Raw genomic sequence first — 21160 nt, forward strand, 5'->3', positions numbered from 1 at the left:
AACTAACAAATCGGATAAGAGCAGGGAGAGTGCTGGGGGGTCACTAATTTATAGGGGACACCTCGTGGATAAGGTGACAGCTGAGCAGGGATCTGAGAGAGGCAAGGGTGGGCAGCTACAACTTCAGTGAACAGAGTTTTGTGCTTACAACTGTCTATATACCCTAAGGTCTGAGAATCCCTAAACTAACAGGAGGAGGAAAATAACATATACATGTGTGTTTGGCTGGGCTCCTCTGGTGGCTCTGATGGTAAAGAATCTGCCTGCAATGCAGGGTTCAATCCCTGGGTTGGGAAGATCCCCTGGAAAAGGAAATGGCAATCCACTCCAGTATTCTTGAGTGAAGAATTCCATGGACAGAGGAGCCACGGGGTCACAAAGAGTCGGACACATCTGGGCAACCAACTTTCACTTTTCACTCCGTAGCTGGCTATCAAACTCCCTCCCTTGGGGTGAGTGGGGGTGTGTGGGGAGAATTCTCTACATTCCTGTCACTAGGCAGCTTGCTGCATTTTCTGTATGTATCTTAAAAGCAAGTCCTTTAAGCTTTTCTTGTTAAGAAATCTGTCAATTTGAGATTGTAAGGCAAGAGCATCCAGCACAGGGCTGGCAATTAGGAGATATCAGCAAAGGGCTTAAACTGAGTTCTGGCTTGACTAGACCTACATACATGAAGGACCAGTGAGAAGGTGCAGGGATGAGGGTGGGCACCTTCGGATTCTCGTTGAAGTGGCGTTTCTGGACACAGTGTGCCGAGAGGCTGCCAGGCTCCTGCCCTTGGGCAATTGTCTAATGATCCACAGTGAACAAGTGGTCAGCACCCCGCAGGACTTAAGTCCCAGAGGCAGCATCCAAGTTGTGTTGGTTTTTAAGCACAGAAGTTTTAAATGCATTTTACTAGACTTTATTATCTTTATTTAACTAATGAGGGAACTGAGGCTTATGGAGATGATGTAAGCCTGTAACCCTGCAAATGAGCGATAAAGCCAGAACTAAAATTTGGGTCTGCCTGTGTCGCTAGAGTGACAGAACTGTAAACCAGTGTGGAACCTTAGAGGACCTCCCATCCCACTTTCTCATCTTACATCTGCTTGTTTTAGCTCCCAAATGTACCCTGTGGACTCCATCTTTCCTTCCATAATTGCCAGTTCTTGGATCATTGGGGTGGCGGGGAGAAACGCTTTTGTCTAAAAATACTTGGCAAGCCACTAATTTTTTCCTACCCTGGAAGGACTATTTCCCTCCCAAACCCAAGGGATTGAATTTTATTTATTTAATATTTATAAAACTTAGCAGACTAAGGACATAATAAAAAAAGATGTGATTTTGAGTTGTAGAACGGCTGGGCTGTCTCCAGCTCCCCCAAATTTCTGGGACACAGCATTAGAGACTTCCAAAACATCAAACTAGCAAAGACTTTCTTCTGGAGGATGAGGAAAAGGCAGTAAATAAATTCACAGATGCTTAAGAGTCATAAATAAAGTTTATCCTGATTCACTTGGTAGTTCTAAGACTGTGGAGGCTTAGAAAACACCGGTTGGCCCCATTAAAATTCAGGCAAATATTATTAAAAAGAGGAGGAAACACCAGCTACCTAAGAAATGTCCCAATAAGGTGTTAGGTGAAGTCAATTTATTAGGGGTGCCAAAAAAAGCAGCTTTCCCCAACCTTATACATTCTTAGAATGAAGGGTCAAAGTTCAAGGACAAAGTCAGAGGTGCACATGCTATACAGCAAATTATAGTAATCTTTCCTGGAGTCATTTCACTCTTTTTCTTTCTCCCCTTTCAATGTTTTTACTTATTTTAACAACTGTTGAGGTATAACTGACATACAAAATAACCATACATACTTAGAGCACAGTTTGATAAGTTTTGAACACACGGTCACATCTATGAACCCACCACCACAATGAAGATAATGAACAAATCCAGCACCAAGGGTTTCTCTGTAATTCCCTTGTAGTCTCTTCCTCCTGCTACCCACTCCCTAGCCAACCATAGGTCTGCTTTCTTTCACCATAAATTAGTTTGTATTTTTTAGAGTTTTAAACAAATGGCATCACTTAGTATGTGGTGTCCACACACATACAAACACACTTTTCTGGCTTCTTTCAACCAGCAGAACTGTTCCGAGATTCAATCCATGTTGCTATGTTTATCGCTAGTTTATTTCTCTGTGTTGCTGAGTACCACTCTATTGGGTGGATGTATCCCTATCTGTTCACCTGGAGATGGACATTTGGGTTGATTCTAGTTTTTGGCTGGACTAAAGCTTTTATGATCATTCACTCATCAGTACTCATCAGTCTGCATAGACATGACCTTTCTCGTTATGAGAGACTGTGGTTACTGGTTCATAAGCAACTGCAAACTTTTTTTCCAAAGTGGTTGTAGCATTTCACACTCTCACCAGCAAGGTTAAGGGGATTCTAGCTGCTCTGCATCCTTGCCATTCATTGGTGTGGCCAGTCTTTGTAATTACAGCCATTCTAAGGGGTGTGTGTTTGAGGATTTAATTTCCATTTCTCTGACTAACGCAGCACTCTAGTCATGTGCTTTTTACAAAATAGTTCTTTATTTTATTTTTGGCTCTGATGGGTCTCAGCTGCAGCACTAGGGCTCTTCGTGGTGGGGTGAGGGCTTCTCTCTAGACGTGGTGCATGGGCTCAGTTGCCCTGCGGCGTGCGGGATCTTAGACACCAGGATTGAACCTGTGCCTCCGGCTTTGGAAAGCAGATTCTTACCCACCCAGGGAAGTTCCAGTCAGGTGCTTTTCTTTTTTTTCCGGCTGTGCTGGTATATTCTTTGTTGAAGTGTCTGTTAAAGTACTTTGCCAATTTCTTTATCGGGTTGTTTTCTTATTATTGGTTTTGAAAGTTTAAAAAAAAAACATATTCTGGATGGTTTATTTTATGCATCAACTTGACTGAGCCAAGGGAGGCCCAGAGAGCTAGTAAGACATTATTTCTGGGTGTGGCTGTGAAGGTATCTCCAAAGAGATTAGTGAGTAGAGAAGATATGCCCTAACCAATGTGGGTAGGCATCAGCCAATCCATTGAGGATTCGGGTAGAAGAAGGCAGAGGAAGGGAGAACTCTCTCTCTTCCTGACACATAAAATTAACTCTCACACATGGGTTATTTACAAGTGTGTTATTTCGCTTTTGGATATTTGCGAATTTTCCAAAAATCTTCCTTTTACTTCCCCTATTTTCAGAGTATGTACTTTTTATTCCTTGAAAATTAACTATCACACATGGGTTATTTAGAAGTGTGTTACTTCAGAGTATGTACTTTTTATTCCTTGAAACCTTTTAAATGTAATGGGACTTCACGATTTATGGCCCGGAAGTTCTATTTTTGGTAAATGTTTCATGCGCATTTGAAACAAATGTGAATTTTGCTGTTCCGTGGAGGAGCCTACAGATTGTCTGTTACATCTTTTCCCTCTAGTTCCCTCCCCAGAGAAAATGAGTTAACGGTTGTTTTTGCATCCTTCCGGAAACTTTCTATGCGAATATGGGCATTTAACTATACTCATATTTAAAACCCTCCAGGACCGTGTCATGCACGTAGTTCTTGTTTCCTCACCTATCACAACAGCTCAGAGAGATCCGTATTAGTGGATTCTTTTCAACAGATGTATAGTGTGCCAAGGGTAGGTATACTACCGTTTATTTAACCTGACTCCTATTCATGGATATTTAGGTTACTTCCAGGCTTTTGCTCTGCTGCAAAAAGAATTCTTTTAACTTAAGTCTTTGTACCTATGTGAAACTTTATTTTTAGTGTAAGTTTGTGGAAGTAGAATAATTGAATTAAAGCAACCACTACTGATTTGTCTTTTCTCTTGAGTAACAAGAGAGGTTCAGATTTTGCCTTTGCCATCAGCAAAAGTGAAAGTGAAAGTTGCTCAGTCGTGTCTGACTCTTGGTGATCCCATGGAATTCTCCAGGCCAGAATACTGGAGTGGTAGCCAATTCTCTTCCCCAGGGGATCTTCCCATCCCAGGGATCGAACCCAGGTCTCCCTCATTCCAGGTGGATTCTTCACCAGCTGAGCCACAAGGGAAGCCCAAGAACACTGGAGTGGGTGGCCTATCCCTTCTCCAGGGGATCTTCCCGCCATCAGTGAATTGCTCTGCAAACGTCCGCGAATTGTTGGGGCTTCACATAACTGTGAATGCGTGTTGATGCCAACAGTGCGCTGATGGGGCTGCGGGCTGCGGAGGAGCAGAGCCTGAGGACAGCGTATCCGGACAACGCAAAGGGTGAGCATGATCTGTCAGTAATATATAAACCTTTTGAGCCTCTGGAATTTAGAACCAACCACTCAAGGAGATCCTGGATAATTTCAGAAGTGGAGTTTTTATGCGGAATTTTAAGAGAGTGCATGAGCGTGTGCGTGTGTGCGTGTGTGCACAAGTAAGCTTACATGCCGTTCCTTTATAACAGACACGGGGGAGACGAGGCAAGAGACCTTGGTTACAGCTGACTATTATTTATGTCATTAGATTTTATGTGAGCTTGTTAGACACGCAGTAAAAACCATCTCAACCACTTATTGTTGAACCTTAGGGCCAGGGGATAAATAAAGAACAGGGGGAAACAATAAGGGAAAATTTCAAAGAGACACAAAGAGCCTTTATGTTCGCTCCGGATGGGGAACAAAAATGACCATCTCACATAACCCAAATTCTTGAGAAGTCAAGTCTCTAGAATCCAGTTCACCAGCAAATTATAGATAGTAGCATCAAGTGGAAGATTTCCTGCTTATATTTCATTTCTGAAACCAGTTTGAAGAGGCCACATGCTGAAAAGCAGGATGGGCAAAGATAATTCGGCAAGTTTGTTACATTTCATACTCTTCCAAGGAAGCAAACTTTGGAAATTGGAAGGTGGGTATTATGCATTTATTCTATACTCTTTGATGAGGTCACAGTGACCAAAGTCAACGCCCAAACCTTAAACTGCCTTCCAAGTTGACTAAAAAATGCTTGGCTGTGTTGTCTCCCATTTGTCACCAAGCCAGTGCGATTTAACCCACCCCAACTGGTGGAAAACGCAAGCAACAGCTGCACCAAGAGCTGCAGGAACGAAAGTGGTGAGTCTTCACTACTGTCTTTTTCTAGCCATCCACCAATGAATATTTACTGAATGAATGTCCATACACATCATGCTAGCTTGCCTTCTACAAAGCCCCAGAAACAGGAGGCTTCAGAAAAGAAGAAAATGCAATATTTCCTATTATTGGACGGTCTAATTTATGGCTGTCATGGTATTTAATGGTGATGAGTCTAAATTGTCTCATAAAGAGTAGACACGTGCACAGCAGATTTACGAAATCAATAAATGAACGCACAAGCTGGTGAGCTAGTTTACACAGGGATGCAAACATCACCAAAGGGCCTAGATGTGGAATCGGGTGTGCTCTGTCTAAATGGAGCAAACATTACTCAGCTCCAGCCAAGCCCTGTCACTTAACAATGTGGGCCTAGGGTGACCGGATCGTCTTTTAAGAGAAGGCAGGCATTAGAATTTTTAGGTAAAAATTTATGACTTTCTAAAACATGGATGCAATTAAAAACACACGTACACCACACCCCCACATCCACACACAAAGAAAAGCCAACAAAACATATCTGAGGGCTGATGCTAACTCATGGGTGACCAGTTCATTAAAACTGGGACCTCCACTCAGTTCATCTTTCATACAAGAGCTCAGACCACAGCCATGAATGACCACAGGGCAGTGATGGTACTTACCGCCAAGCGACTCGGAACTCTGGCTGGGGATGTTGTGAGATGCCTCTTGGAGGACGTAGGTGGACGTGGAGAGAGGAGAAGGGCAGATGCTGCTGGCTGGGACGTAAGGAGGGTTGTAGGACGAGCTGTAATACTGGGAGTACTGGCTCTGCGGGAAGCCGGGGTAGGAAGGATAGTCCTGGAAAGGGAAACCCACAAGGCTGTGAGTGGGGAAGACTGTCAGGCTGACGGGGGCGAGGGGCCTCCTGGGCTGGGTCTTCTGAATTGATCCCTGTTCCCCCACCGTTACAATAAAAGTTCTATGAGGGCTGGAGTTTCGGCTAAAAGCAGATTTTCCCCCAAGACAAGGATTCAAGTAGAGGATTTGGGGGATGAAGGCAAGACCAGCTGGGGAATGGGGAAGTGAGGTAGCAAAGGGAAGAAGGGCAAGCAGTCAGCACGGGGGCTTCTCCAGTGGGGACTGGAGCTGAATTCTACCCAGGAGATGCTGGGATGGCAAAAAACACACCTCAGAAAGATCTCTCCCAGGGGGCAAAGGAGCTGGGGTATTTATACACCAACTCCAGCCAGTCTTTGCTTGAGAGCTGCTCCCAGAGGGTTTCAATTCCCTGGCACTTCCTACTGCCCTATACATTGGTTCCAGAAAACACCTGTGTGCCCAGAGATGCAGAGATTGGCAGCTGGAAGCCAACAGGTGCACCCTAAGGGACGTGGGTATGGTTCTGACAGCATCCATCTCAGGCACTATTGTATCCCCAGTGCTTGGAAGAGTGCTGGGCACACGTGGGCACTCAATAAATGCTGGAAAAATTAAAGAACAACTGAGTGAGGAATGAAGACCACGTACACTTGTGCAGGAGTCTAGGTTCATTTTAGGTGGTGGTGGTGGCTCAAATCTAGTACGCCTACACAGCATTAAGGATCCAGAACCTTCTAGGAGGGAGTCTTAGAGATGAAATCAAAGAATACCAATCCTCTTTATCAAAGAGGATCTTGGTCTGTTTCAACCAACCAGATAGTCCAACTCTCCCACCATAGTCACTGTTTCATATATTTAGCCCCCCTGGAAAGTAGAGCTTCTCAATCTTGCAAAGAACTCATGGAAGGTTCTTAATAGGAAAGGTACACAGGCAGTGCACAGAGTTCCCGTCCACCGTGAGCAGGTTAATTCTTAACTCACTCTCTAAGTGAAACCAAGAGACTCACATTATTGGCCAACATCCATCCATCTTTATAGTGTTGACTAAGCTCTGTTTCACAAGTATTTATAATGTAAAGTTGGGCACTTTACAGTGAGATGCAGAGATAAAGATGATGTCCTTTCACCCTTGAAGAGCTCGGGGTCTGGTGAAAGCCACACGTTTTTGCTTTCATACATTCCAGACTCAACAGTCAATGGGTGTCTTCAACGGGGATCAAGATGGAACACAGAACAGAGCCCCTTCATCTTGGAAATCTGCCAACAATTCCGATTTCTCTGCCTCTACGCTGTCTCTTTCCGATGGCTGTTGGTGTAGCCTGGCCCCTGTGGCCTCCAAACCCAGGGAATAAGAGGCCTGGTGCAGGTCGCCTCTCTGGCTGCCCTGATTTAAGGGGACTGCTTACGGAAAGAGCCCAGAAAGCCACTGGTAGGGAGCTAGTCTACCTGGTGCACAGTTCCGAATCCGGCCGCGTTGGTCAGTCCATTTGCTCCTTGATAGATCCCGGCCGTGCCTGTGGGAAGGAGCGACAGATGAGGTTCTTACAGTCAGGGAGGGACGTGGAGGAGAAAGGCGCAGTGGAAGGCTGGAGTCTTTGAGGTTCGACAGTTTGGGATGGAACTTATGACTCGGACGATCTCTCTGAACCTCGGTTCTCTCAGTTAATGAATAAAATACAAATAACACCTTCAAAGGATTCTGGTGAGAGATAAATGAGAGTGCACACAACATAGCTTCTGGTACTCCATAACTATGTTTTAAAAATAATTTAGTTTTTTAAAAATTGTGGTAAATGTACATAACAACACTGGCCATTTTAACCATTTTGTTTTTACTTTTTAAAACTGACGTATAGCTAATTTAAAATGTTGTGTTAGTTTCGGACGTACAGCAAAGTGATTCGGTTCCAATTTCTCCACATCCTCACCAATACTTATTTTCTGATTTTTAAAAAATATTGCAGCCATTCTAAAGGATGTAAGGTAGCAATGATTATGCTTTGAATTGAATGAATAAAATGACTTCTCCTTTTTGAACTTCAGTTGTCCCACCTGTAAAATGGGAATAAAAATGATACTACTACTACTAGAAAATGCTACTTAGTCAATGAATGAGTGTGGTGTCATTACCTGGTCTCCCCTGACCAGGTAAGCTGGTGGTCAGGGGAGACCTCCGAGATGACATTTGAGCTGAGTCATGAATGGTAAGAGGAAACCAGTGATGGAAATGCCTTGAGGGAAGAGACTTCACGAACACTGAGGGTGAGACTCTCCGGTAGGGATTAGCTTGACAGGTTACAGAGAAAGAAAAAGGGGTCAATGGAGCGGGAGCCCAGAGAAAGAAGACGGGGGTTACCACCAACAGCAGTCAACTCGTGTGTGTCAGGGCTTCTCATGGGGGAAGTGAGCAGAGGAAAATTAAGTCTCGTGCTCAAGGCAGCCTGAATAGTGAGTGACAGCCTCAGGCGCTGGAATCCAGGCAGTCTGGCTCAAGTCTGCTTTTCCAACATGGCTCTATACTGCCAGGGCTTCCCTGGTGGCTCAGACAGTAAAGAATCGGCCTGCAATGCAAGAGACCTAGATTTGATCCCTGAGTCAGGAAGATCCCCTGGAGAAGGAATGGCAACCCACTCCAGCATTCTTGCCTGGAGAATTCCATGGACAGAGGAGCCAGGCGGGCTACAGTCCATGGGGTCACAAAGAGTCAGACACGACTGAGTGACTGAGCACACACACTGTACTGCCAAAGCTGCTTCTTTTTAGAACTGTTATTGGGGCACACTTTATAAAATCCCTCCACTGTCAATGTTGGCTCAGTGATTTTTAAAGTAAATTGCTTTACTGTACAGCTGTCACCACGATGAAGTTTTAGAATATTTCCATTGCCTTCAAAGAACCCTCATGCCTGTTTGCAGTCAACCTCTTCTCCCATCCTCAGCCTCAGGCAGCTCTTTTTGATTATAGCCATTCTAGTAGATGTGTCCCTGGAGTGGGAAATGGCAGCCCACTCCAGTATTCTCGCCTGGAAAACTCCATGGCCAGAGGAGTCTGGTGGGCTTCAGTCCATGGGGTTGCAAAGAGTCAGAAACGATTGAGCAGCTGAGCAGTAGATGTGTAGTGGTCTCTCATTTTGGCTTTAAGTAGCATTTCTCTAATGACTAATCAAGTTGGGCACCTTTTTATGTACTTATTAGTCATTCAGGTATCTTTTTTGATGAAGATTCATTCAAATTTTTTTCCCACTAAAAAAAAGTTAGGGTGTCCTCTTAACACTGATTTGTAAAAGTTCTTTATATACTCTGGACACAGGTTCTTTATCAGACATATGATTTGCAAATATTATCCCCCAGTCCTGTCTCTTAATTTTTCTAATGGTGTTGCTTGAAAAGCAAAGCAAAAGTTTTAAAGTTACTAATATTTTTTATAAATCTTGTTTTTGCTGCCTAACTCAAGGTCATAAAGACTCTTTCTAATATTTTCTTTTAGAAATTCTAGAGTTGAAGGCCTTACATTTAGGTCTATGATCTAATGTAAGTGAGTTTTTGTGTACTGTGTGAGATAAGGGCCTAAATTAATCTTTCTGCACATGGCTACCCAGTTGTTCCAACACAAGTATAAAAAGTCTATCTTTCCCTCATTAAATCACTTGGCACCTTTGTCAAAAATTGACAACGTGAGAGTTTATATATGGGCTCTCTATTCTCTTCCACTGACCTATCCATTCTGCACAAATTCCATCCAGTCTTGATTACTGTAGCTTTATATGAAGTTTTGAAACCAGCTAGTGTAAATTCTCCAACTTGGTTTTTCTTTTCCAAGATTGTTTCGCCTTCTCAGTATAACCTTGACATTTACATATCAATTTTAGAATAAGCTTGACAATTTCTATTGGCGAGAACAAAGCGGCACGACATTATTCAAGAGTATCAACTCAGAAATCTATATCCAGAGGAAACATCCTTCAGAAATGGGGGAAATCAACACATTCTCAAAATGAGGGAGAACCAAGAGAACTTGTCACAATAGATCTCCCCTGAAATAAGGGCTACAGAAAGTTCTTAAAAGAGACAAGAAATTTTAAAAACTGGGCGGGGGGGAGAGGTAGGGGAGAAAAGGAACCCTGAAACATCAGGCAGGAAGAAAGAAAAAGAGTAAAAATATGGGCAAGTAAAATCTCTTTTCCAAGAGGTTATAACACTAACTCAATATACCATTAGATTCATAACAGTTTGCTGTTAAACTTGTTTTATAACTATATAAAACACTGAAATGGTTCCAAAGTCAGATCGACAAAATAAACTAACCATATCCTTATCCAGGGCTTTCCCAGGTGGCTCAGTGGTAAAGAATCCTCCTGCCAATGCAGGAGATGTGGGTTTGATCCCTGATCCAGAAAGATCCCCTGGAGTAGTAGGAAATGATAACCCACCCCAGTATTATTGCCTGGGAAATCCCATGGACAGAGGGCCTGGTGGGGTACAGTCCATGGGGTCACAAAAGAGTTGGACAGGACTTAGCAACTGAACAACACTCTTATCCAGAGGTGAGGGGAATGTGTCCCAAGCACTGGTAAGGTGGGGGAGAAGTAAACTGCCAGAAATTTCACTAGGAGCTTGTGGGGCACAGGGAAGGGTTCTGAAATGCCAACTGGGAGGTGTGGAGTCAGGGAGGGCTTCCTGGAGGAAATGACAACTAAACTAGTCTCTGAAGGATGAGTAGGAGTGAGCTGCATGAAGAGAGCACGAACCAGGAACACCAGCACACGTGGGCATCTGCTTCAGATCTTCGTTCCACGGAGGCTTATCTGAGACCCAGAAACCAGAGAATGTGTCCACACTAATACGGCATGATATGCTGGAATCCCATTCTCTCCTCCACGGCCTGTCAGGACACATCTGGCAGAAAGTCTAGGCCAGTTGATTTCATTCAAGGTCATTTTGGGGGTCCTGGTTACCATGGCAACCCCTCCCTGCTAAATCACAGAAACATGCCTGCCTTGGGAAGTCACTTCTGGATGCGGTGCTTTCTCTCCTGATTTCTCTTTTCTTTAGTGGCAACCTTCTGAATGATGAATTGGGCGGGTTTAGAAATAAACCGGCCCACAATCTCATCCCTTGGTATTCTTTCTCCCAAACAGCTTCTTGTTTGTTTATATTTTATGACCCAGGGGCATGAGAAGAATGGGCAGCTGAACAAACCGTAGCATGCCGAGGGCAGTCCCCGAGTCCCCGCAGTGAGAGAGCCCTCCCATGCCAGAGAGGACGCAGGAGGAAGGGGGCACACAGCCCCAGATGCCTCATGTCACATATGTGGTCTGCAAATGGACCCACCTGGAGCTGGAATGTTAAACACTGACCTCTCGCCTCCATTTGGCTGGTGGAAGGCCTGGGGAGGGCAAGGATGAGAAGAGGAAAAACATCTTCTCTTAAGGGGACGATGGTGGCGGATCCTGCTTTGGGGTCCCCTCCACTATCCCTTTATTCCTTCTCTCTCATATTAAGAGAATCTCTGCTTTCAAGCTGCGCGCATGGCCGATTAGAGTAAGCCCCGTGGCCCAGCTTCCCCTGTGACTGGTGTGGTCATGTGATGAGCTCCAGGGAAGGGAAGAGGGCTAAGTTACTGTGTGCAGCTTCCTAGTCGTGCCCTCAAAGGGCAGAGGTGGGTTCTTCCTTGCCTGGAATGGAGCTATGTTGGATCACAAAACTGAGGAACCAGACATAGGAGCTTGGACCCCCGCCATATGCGCAGACCAGAACCGCCACATCAGTTTGGACTTTGAGGAGAGAAAGAAATGCCCTTCTTTCTTGCTGAAGACATTGCTATTCTGCGTGTCATATCGGAGAACTGCTTTATTTTTTTGACTGGTTGGTTTTCTTGGATTTTAAGTAAAAGTTGATTCTTACTGCCTGGCTCAGTAAAACAGTTTTTAAGTGAATGGTCATTCATTTATTGAATAATCGTTTCCCAGTGATGTACCAAATACTACTGGGTCTACGACTTTTCTAGTATCATACAATGGGCAAGGGTTGACGCTGATATTCAGAGAGGACAGACAGAAGACCACTGAGTGAAGAGATACGCAAGGAGTTGAGATAACTCCAGACAGACCAAAACACAGTGATGTGTGAACGCTGGCTTTTAAATGCTAACGCTTTGGGGAAGAAGATGCGGCGATTCATGGTGGGATCTGACAAGTCCTGAACTGGTCCACACCCTGCTCAAGGAGACGAGTCTCTGATCACGGGCATGGATTTGGGGGCACGATGGAGCTGCTGTGAAAGTTTCTCACTCCAGTTTCGTATGTGTTTGTTAATGCTGGCCAGCAGGCTCGTGGGCTGATCCCACTTGGCAGGCCAACTAAGAATGAGGGTGAAGTAGGTAAAACGGCTTAGTAAGAAATAGGAAGAAAGAAGGCTTTTCTCAAGTGGGGGATGCAATTCTCCTGGCTAGAGAAGTGGGACAGAGCAAGAGGGAGGGAAAAGAGTGAGAGGAGGCGAGTGAGGACGAGCAGGAGTCGCGGGGCAGAGGGATTCCATTCTCTGCACCCGCATGTAGCTGCTGAGAAAGCAGCAAGACGCTCAGGTCATGGGGAACACATGTACACCCAGGGCTGATTCATGTCATCGTATGGCAAAACCCACTGCAGTATTGTAAAGTAATTAGCTTCCAATTAAAATAAATAAATTAATTAAAAAAAATAAATAAAAGACCCTCAAGTCAGAAGTGGCCGTGTGTGCTGCGGCTAAGACAGGAAGCCCTCAGAACCTTACAGGGAGGAGAGGGAAGGAGCTGGTGCAGACAGTGATAAATGGTGACTGACATGCAGTTTCAGGGTCAGGGAATGATGAGGGTGGTGGGGATTGTGTCAAACTAGAATGTATAGTTTCTATCTAAGGGGGCAGCAGCTTGGAGCAGACACTATTTGGCTCTCCAGGAGGAACTCCCAATTCCTTTCCCCCCAGCAGCTTCAAGATGGCCATGTAATCTAGCTCTGGTCAAGGGGGCTTCTGGGAGAGACTTTTGTTCCTCTGCTGGATCCTCCCTTGGATTATGTAAGGATGTAATGTCTGGAGTTACAGCAGCCATCTTGGGACATGAGGTCACAACCATAAAAACAAAAGGTCCACTGGCTGAGGCAGAAGGAGTAAAAAGATGAAAAGAACTTGGTCCTCGAAGATAAAAAATTGAGCTGACAAACAACCTTGGGGGTCCAGACTTCTGGCTAAATACCCAATAAATACCATTATGGTGTAAGCTGATGTTAATTGAGCTTTTTGTTCCTTGCAGACCAAAGCATTCTTAACTGATACAATACTACTCAGCTCCAGCTTACCTGTGTCACCTAGAAATGTGAGTCTAAAGTAGCCAGGGCGTCTGATTTTTCCAAACAAGTCAGAAATCTGGATTTGTATAAAATGTTCCAATTTTAAAGTGTACACAATAAATACAAAGTAGTCAGACAAAACAAACAAAAAACAAAAAAAATTAAAAACATGGTCACATGGTGGATGTGGCCAATGGGTTTCCAGTTTGTGACCTGTGGTCTAGGAAGACAGAACAATAGAAGATTCCTGTGTCCACAATGTAGCACAGACACAGCAATGAAGAGCCCCAGACCCAAAAAGGCTACATGGGCCAAGAAATGAATGATTTGGCAGCAGCCTGGGCCCCAGTAAGGGAAGACAGGATGAGCCCCCAACCCCACAACACACTGGGTAAGATGCCAGAACTACAGCCAACATTTTGGAGAGTTTGGGAAAGCCCCAGACAAAACTTTCCCATCGGTTCAGGGAAATGGTGGCTCCAAAGAGAAATCACATTGAAATACTGAAAATAAAATCAGTTCTATTTTGTACCCCCTTGAGCGCACAGATTGAGATTTATACCTAGACGAGGGACTGAGGAATTCGTCATGTCCCTGGAACTGTACTTACATCAATGTCAGGGAACCTGTGCGGCTAGCATCTCACTGCCCCCCATCCCCCGCCTTTGTCATCATGCAAAACGTTAAGTGCTGAGGAGTTAATTCACGTTCTTTGCACATTTTCCATTCCAGTGTGTCTGTGTGTATCCTTTGTTTCTGTGTTCTTACAAATGGTGCACTAGCGTTTTGCGGGCAAATATATAATTCCCTGGTAGCTGAGATGTAAAGAATATACCTGCAACGCAGGAGTCTCGGGTTCAATCCATGGGTCAGGAAGATCCCCTGCAGAAGGGAATGGCTACCCACTCCAGTATTCTTGCCTGGAGAATCCCATGGACAGAGAAGCCTGGCAGGCTACAGTCCCTGGGGTGTCAAAGAGTCAGACACGACTGAGCGACTAACACCACCATTCATTTATATGTAGTTCCGGTAAATTTTGTGCATTACATTTCTTATGGTTTCTTAGCTTTTTTCATCCAGCATTAGGTTCTTTTTTTTCCCTGAAGTACCTTTACTGGTATCTTTTCACATCGCTCATTAAAAATCTACGTTCCATATTTCTTGCATGAATCCCCTGAAAGTTCCAGACCTGGCCAAAATACTTTTAAGTACACAGCTGATTTCTACATTACGTACTTAATATTCATACATTTGTTATTTGTTTTGCACATGTCTATGGTTTTACTGCTTTCAAGACAAAAGTCACATATACAAATGCAGACTAATCAAAACATAAAAGTCAACCGCTGTCTAGAACGAGGTACACGCGTCTGTATCAGAAAGCAAAACTGAAGTTGAAACTAACCTGTGTTGCTTATAAGATGTGAGACAAAAAGCACAAGTTGGAAAGTGTATGACATCTTTTCGGAGTGGGATGCCTCTGTGTCTGTGTTTGCCTTTTATGGTGTTAACCTCTTAGTTACCGGCACAGAGTGTCAGCATTAGGTTCTTAAGACCCATCGATGCTACTGCGGGTATATCCCGCCTGCCGCCCCAGCAGCTGCCCAGCCCTCCCTGCGCGCTTTCTTCCTATCTCTTTTGTTCCCTCCTCCATCCGGGAGGGGACGTGGGATGTCTCCATCACCAACAAGGCTGCTGTGAACATCGTTGGACCTCTCCCTCGTGGTCTGTGTGTGAATTTCCTTGGGATGTACTCCTGCAAGCTGGGCTGCTAGGTCCCAAGGCCGAACAGACTGAGTTTCCCTAAGGACTGAGTGAGCGCTCTTGGCACAGCTACTGGCAGTGCTGGTGGGTCCCCTGTCCTCGAGTCCCCACCAGCGGTTGGCATAACCCCACTTGCTAATCTCTGCTATCCAATTAGGACATCTCATTTATTGTCCTGAATTCGCATTTCTCTGATGACTGGGTGACTCTGCACATCCCTTCTTGGGCTTGTTGCCTTCTGGATTTCCTTTTTTTTTTTTTTAAGATTTTTTTGATGTGGACCCTTCTGAAATTTTTATTGAATTTGTCGCAATATTATTTCCATTTCATGTTTTGGTTTTTTGGCTGCCAGGCATGTAGGAACTTAGCTCCCCAACCAGGGATGGAACCCACACCCCCTGCTTTGGAAGGTGAAGTCTTAACGACCAGGCCAGCAGGGAAGTCCCTGGATTCCCACTTTTTAAGGAGATGGTGACAGTTGTCAATGAAAACCTCTCCTCCCTCTCAAGCTCGGCTTTAACTTAATCTAAGCCCTGAGAAGCCTCAGTTACCAGCATTAGCTGTTGTACTACTACGGGTAATGGTCTCCGTTTATTGAACACTTATTACCTTCCCCAGGGCTGGTCGTTTTACACACATTATCTTGTTGTGTCTCCACTACGCACCAGAGGAGGGAGGTTCTATCCGTAGGTGACAGGGCAGGGTTCAAGCCCAGGTCAGCCTGACTCCAGAGCTCCAGCCCCAGCCTGTGTGCAGCTCAGCCTTCCAAGCAGCTGTGGGAAGGCCACAGGTTCTTTAGGCCCTCCTGATTTCACTGTCACCCGCATGTCTGACCTGCCATCCCAGGCAAAGGAAATCTCACGGAGAGTCCCAATGCACAAGCACCCTCTCATCAATGTTACTTGCTCTGGAATCTATCTTACAATTTCCTTCCCTGTAACAAAGGAACTTACTCTACTGGGTCCACAATGACACTCAAAAACTAGATTCCCACTTGCCACAACTAAAGATTGCACTTGCTGCAACTAACTATTTTAAAAGATGCTTTAAAAAAACCCCATCCCTCCACCCCCAACAGGTGCTCATTCATTCATTAAGTCTGACTGCTGCCAGTACTAGAATAAGATTGATGAAACCATACCAGGACTGCAAGCGAGAAAACTCTGGATATGTAGTTGTGGGGGGCGGGGGTGATATACAAAGTCATCAGCAGATAATGTACCACAGAGAAAAACCACAGGTAGAGAGAGGTGAGCCTGTTATAGAAACCCAGCCACTCAAGCATCCCATCCATGGCCCAGGTTCAAATCACACAGCTCTTTTTCAGGGCGATTTTCTGCTTCTTTTCTTTACCCAGGATCCAGTGACCGCAAAGACCTGGTAAGCCCTGGCCCAGCCCTTTTCCTACTGTGTCCACTCACCCAGACATTCACTCATTTATTCAATAAATATTTGCTCAGTGCCTCCTATGTGCCAAGATTTCTATCTTGAGAGAGAGCTGGGTCCTGTCTTCTTGGATCTGAGAGCCTGGAAGGGGTGGATGACAACAGTGAATTCAGATGTAACTGAGTACTTTGCCCTCGTGACTGTGCACAAGTCTCAGTTTTCCTAAGCCTCAGTTTTACCACCTGAACAGTGGAACTGAGCACAGTTTACTTCTATGATTTATTATGAGGATTCTGTGAGATAAGGCTTATGAGAGGCAGAGCCCAGCACAGAGTAAGTGTTCAGTAACTAGGAGTGAGCTTATGATCCTCTCTGGGTTCATAATTACTGCTGGAGGTGTCAACAAAGAGAGTATTTCATTGATCTACCATTTTAAAAATTTTCATGGAAGTAAAAACATCCAGGAAGTTTGGAAAAAGAAAAAAAAAAAAAAAAAGAAAACAACTTGGATAGGGCCAAACACAGATCCCAAATGAAAACAGAGGATTCTGGGGTGGGCCTGCACTGAGCTCTCGGCTCTGAGACCCACTCGTGGTCCGTAGACAGGAAGGGAGGCGCCCAAGTCTGTCTTGCTGATACCGAGTCGTCAAGCCCATTTTGCCATCTTAAAACAAATCCAAACACACCCCCGGAGCTTGTCCTCTCGCATCTTTGCTCCACGTGGAGTCCAGCCCACATCTGCGTTTAATCAAATCAGTTGCTAAATGTCACAATGGCCTCATTCACAGGTAGCATAAAGCATATTTAACTGGTAATAAAACAATCCGCATTCCTGAGAATGCCTTTTCAGATCGGCTGCCCTGTCACTGCGTCTCTGCCACACGAGTCGGAATAAAGCTGGGGCAGAGGCGGGGGAGGTGGGGGCGCCAAGAGGGGCGAGGATACTGTCGGGGAGCCAGCGATCACAGGCAGGGCCACACGTGCTGCTGCGGGAAGACGTCCAAGGCGCTCGGTGAGAAAGGCAAGAGGCAGGATGGTGAGGCTGCCCCGAGCAAACACGCCGGCGAAACATGGAAATCTGTTCCTTTCAGTTACGTAGAAAGATTGATAAACTGGGTGGGCGTCTTAGAGGAGATGGTAGGTGTGCAGAAGCTCAATGGATGAGACAGAACCAGCCCAACCAGTGAAGGGCTGGCGAAAGGTCATTCCAGGTTGGGGGTATCAGCACAATGTAAAGGCCCTGAGATGGGAAGAACAAAAGGGAAGCCAGTGTGAGCTGAAATGGAAGAAGGGCTTAGGGGGCCGTATGCATGATGTGGTCTGAAAGGCTCTTCAGGCGCCGACCCAGGCCAGGCTTGGCCGGGGGCAGCTATGGCTAGGCACCGGCATTTATTTCTGATTGCAACAGGAAACCCCAGCAGGGCTTTCACGCAGGGGAATGGCATGATCTGATACAACTCGGGAAAGGACTGACTGTGTGACTTCTCTGCTCAGTGTGGTAGAAAGACATCAGGAGGTAATAATGGATGCCAAGGCCAAACACGCAATTCTTCCTGCCAAGCAGCTCCTCGAGAGAGACTCTTGAGAATGGGAACCTATAAAGACCAGAGATTCTTTTTTTTTTTTTTTTAAATACTTATTTATGTATGTATGTGTTTGGTCTTAGTCACGGCACATGGGATCTTTAGTTGTGGCATGTGGGATGTAGTTCCGCCACCAGGGACTGAACCTCGGCCCCCGGCACTGGGAGTGCAGAAGTCTTAGCCACTGGACCCCCAGGGTAGTCCCAAGATCAGAGAAATGTATGCTGATGTCAAGTGCCTAGGGAGGGCATTAAGGTTAGACAGGCCTTATATTGCCCTGGTGGAAATTTGACAAGAATGGAGTGTGTGAGCCAGCCTGGATCGATTACTGTATCACATTCCCCCAAGCACAATGACTGCTTTAGGGATGTGCCTCTGAACCACGCAGGTCCAAATGACAGGGAATCTCAAGGTATTAGATCGTAAACCAGCTGAGCTGGTGCAGCCACTTGGTGACCATGAGGGCCCTTGGCATTTACATGACTGCCCTCCTCCAAAAAGAAATAACATACCCATTTTTCACTGAGTAGATATGCAAAAAGTCTGCTGGAAGATCAGATGAAATGATTGAATCATCATCTTTGATGCTCTCCCCACCTCATAGATTTAAATGCCATCACTGATTTCTATGAATACGGCCTCTTAAATACCCTGCAAGTCTATCCATTTTTCTTCATCTCCACCACCACCACCTCCACACCTCTATCATCTCTTTGCCCAAGAATGCATAGTCTCTTCATGGATTTTCCTATACCCACCCAGGTCCTGGTTCAGTTCCTTATCCTCAAGGCCCACTCTGCTCCAGATCAGTACGGCCTCCCTGGGTTCCCGTTGTATTTACAACCCTTCACTACGTCCACAGGCCTGCTGTGACCTGCGTCTTCTCTAACCTCACGGAGCTCCACCTTTCTGCCCTGCTGTGGGATGAACTGTGCCCCCTGAAAAGATCTATTCAAGTCCTAGCTCCAGGACCTATGAACATGACCTTATCTGGAAATAGGGTCTTGGCAGATATAATCAAGTTAAGATGAGGTCATTCTGGATTAGGCGGGCCCTGATCCAATGACGGGCTCCCTACGTGGTGCAGTGGTAAAGAATCTGCCTGCCAATGCAGGAGACGTGGGTTCGATCCCTGGATCAAGAAGATCTCCTGGAGAAGCAAATGGCAACCCGCTCCAGTACTCTTGCCCCGGAAATTCCATGGACAGAGGAGCCTGGTGGACTACAGTCCACGGAGCTGCAAAGCATCCAGTAGGGCTGAGAGACTGCGTACACAACACATGATCCAGTGACTCGTGTCCTCACGAGAAGAGAGGACTCGACACAGGCAGGCAGAGGGAAGAAGGCCCTATGAGGACAGAGGCAGAGACCGGAGTGCTGTGTTTCCAAGCCCAGGAAGGCCAAGGATGGCCGGCGACCACCAGAAGCTGGGGGCGGGGCAAGAGACAGATTCTCTCTCAGAAGCTGCAGACGGATCCAACCCTGCACACACCTTGATATTGGACTTCTGGCCTCCAGAATTGTAGGACTTGGTTACTGCAGTCCTAGCAAACCAGGACACCTCCGCTTGGCCTCCTTCCAGTTTCCTCGCTGTTTAGAACATCATTTTGAGACGTCTATGTTTGCCCCTCCCTCCGCCTGGAATACCTGCTTATAGCCCAAATGTTAGTGTGCACACGAATCATCCAGAGATCCTGTGAAAAAGTAGACTCTGTAGGTTCTGGGTGAGCCCTGAGGTTTCTAACCCTCTCCCAGGTGATGCTGGGGCTGCAGGCCTGGCGGTCCCGCCCGGAGGTCCTGCCCCCTCTCCATGGGGCTGCCTCCTTCGTCAGCCCCAACTTCGATGGGACATTCTGACCCTGCCGGCTAAAGCAGTCCCCACTGCCCCAGCCACTCCAGCCACTCCTCGCACACTACCCTGGTTTCGATTTTTTCTTTTGGTAGCACTTGCAGCCTCTGAAATCATCTTTACATCTTTGGATACACACGTATTGTCTATCTCATTCTCACTTGGATGTAGGCTCCCTGAGTGCGGGTACTTGGTCTTTTATTCACTGTATTATGCTTGGTTTCTAGAAGAGTAGGTGGTACATGATGGGCTCTCTGGAAATAATTTTTGGAAAAAAAAAACAAAAGAAGGTAGGCTTTGTTTTGGGCACCATTTTCAGCTCCTAGCACCATATGCGGCACATTACATTCAACAGCTATTTGTTGAATGAATTAAAAAAATGAAGGAATTGACTGGGATAACTTATTATTGAGCACATATTAGTACTATGTACCAGGAACTACATTAAGTCCCTCATTTTAATTTTCCTAGTTTATCCCACCTCGGACAAGGAGAACGGAACAAAGGGGGCTCGGGGTGATCTCTTTTCAATCATTCCACCCGTGTTTACTGAGCACCCACTGTGTGCCAGTCTGTCCTAAGCACAAAGGACCCAGCAGTGAATAAGATAACGGAAAGAAACCGCTGTCTCCGTGGCGCTGACCTCCTAGTGGGGAGGGGCCGGAAGTGAATAAACATGTCAAATAACGTGTTAGATGGTGACAGGTGCTGGAGCCAGCCAAAGCGAGGACGGGAGCTAGGGAACACTGGGATACAGGGTGGGTGGTCAGGGAAGGCTCTGCATTTTAGTAAAGCCTCGCAGAAGGTGAGAGAGACACACCCACAGGGGTTACACCACTTGCCATTTATAACTCAGAGATTATAAGTGGCAGGGCTAGGGATTGGAACCCAGGACTGCCCGACTCTGGGCCCTGCTGTTCTCCATCTCAACAACCTCCAAGCTGCTGGAATTTCCACCCCCGACCCTGGAAGGTTCATTAATAGTTTCAGTGTATGACTGATTGAACCTAGTGAAAATTTCTTCCTTCTAGGGTGCCCCTAGCTGCTGGATCTGTTCCATGGGGTTCTGATGCCCCAACAGTACACAGCTGCCTGCAGAGCTGTTTTGATCATGCTCTGCGATGCCAGCCACAGGCCCCAAGGCCAGTCTGCCGTGGGGAAGCCCTGCAGAACGTGTTTTTATAATCTCCCGGCAGCCAGCGCTCAGCAACCAGGGGAAATTCTACTGGAGGGGCCAGGGGCTCACCCTGGGGCAGACAGAGGCCAACATCTGGTTCGTGACAGGGTGGC

At 46.0% G+C, this 21160-nt stretch overlaps 1 protein-coding gene across 2 annotated transcripts in view; it reads right to left on the reverse strand.

Moving 5' to 3' along the window:
- Nucleotides 1-21160, reverse strand: part of EYA2 (EYA transcriptional coactivator and phosphatase 2) — a 262864-nt gene that overhangs the window by 92857 nt on the left and 148847 nt on the right. For both annotated transcript variants that reach the window (XM_027558366.1, XM_027558367.1), the window contains 2 exons: nt 7411-7478; nt 5766-5943 (listed from right to left, as the gene is read on the reverse strand). In XM_027558366.1, coding sequence (XP_027414167.1) covers nt 5766-5943; nt 7411-7478 — 246 coding nt within the window. The remainder of the gene's footprint in view (nt 1-5765; nt 5944-7410; nt 7479-21160) is intronic.

This window comes from Bos indicus x Bos taurus, chromosome 13 (genome assembly GCF_003369695.1).
Source record: "Bos indicus x Bos taurus breed Angus x Brahman F1 hybrid chromosome 13, Bos_hybrid_MaternalHap_v2.0, whole genome shotgun sequence".
Taxonomy (NCBI): Eukaryota; Metazoa; Chordata; class Mammalia; order Artiodactyla; family Bovidae; genus Bos; species Bos indicus x Bos taurus.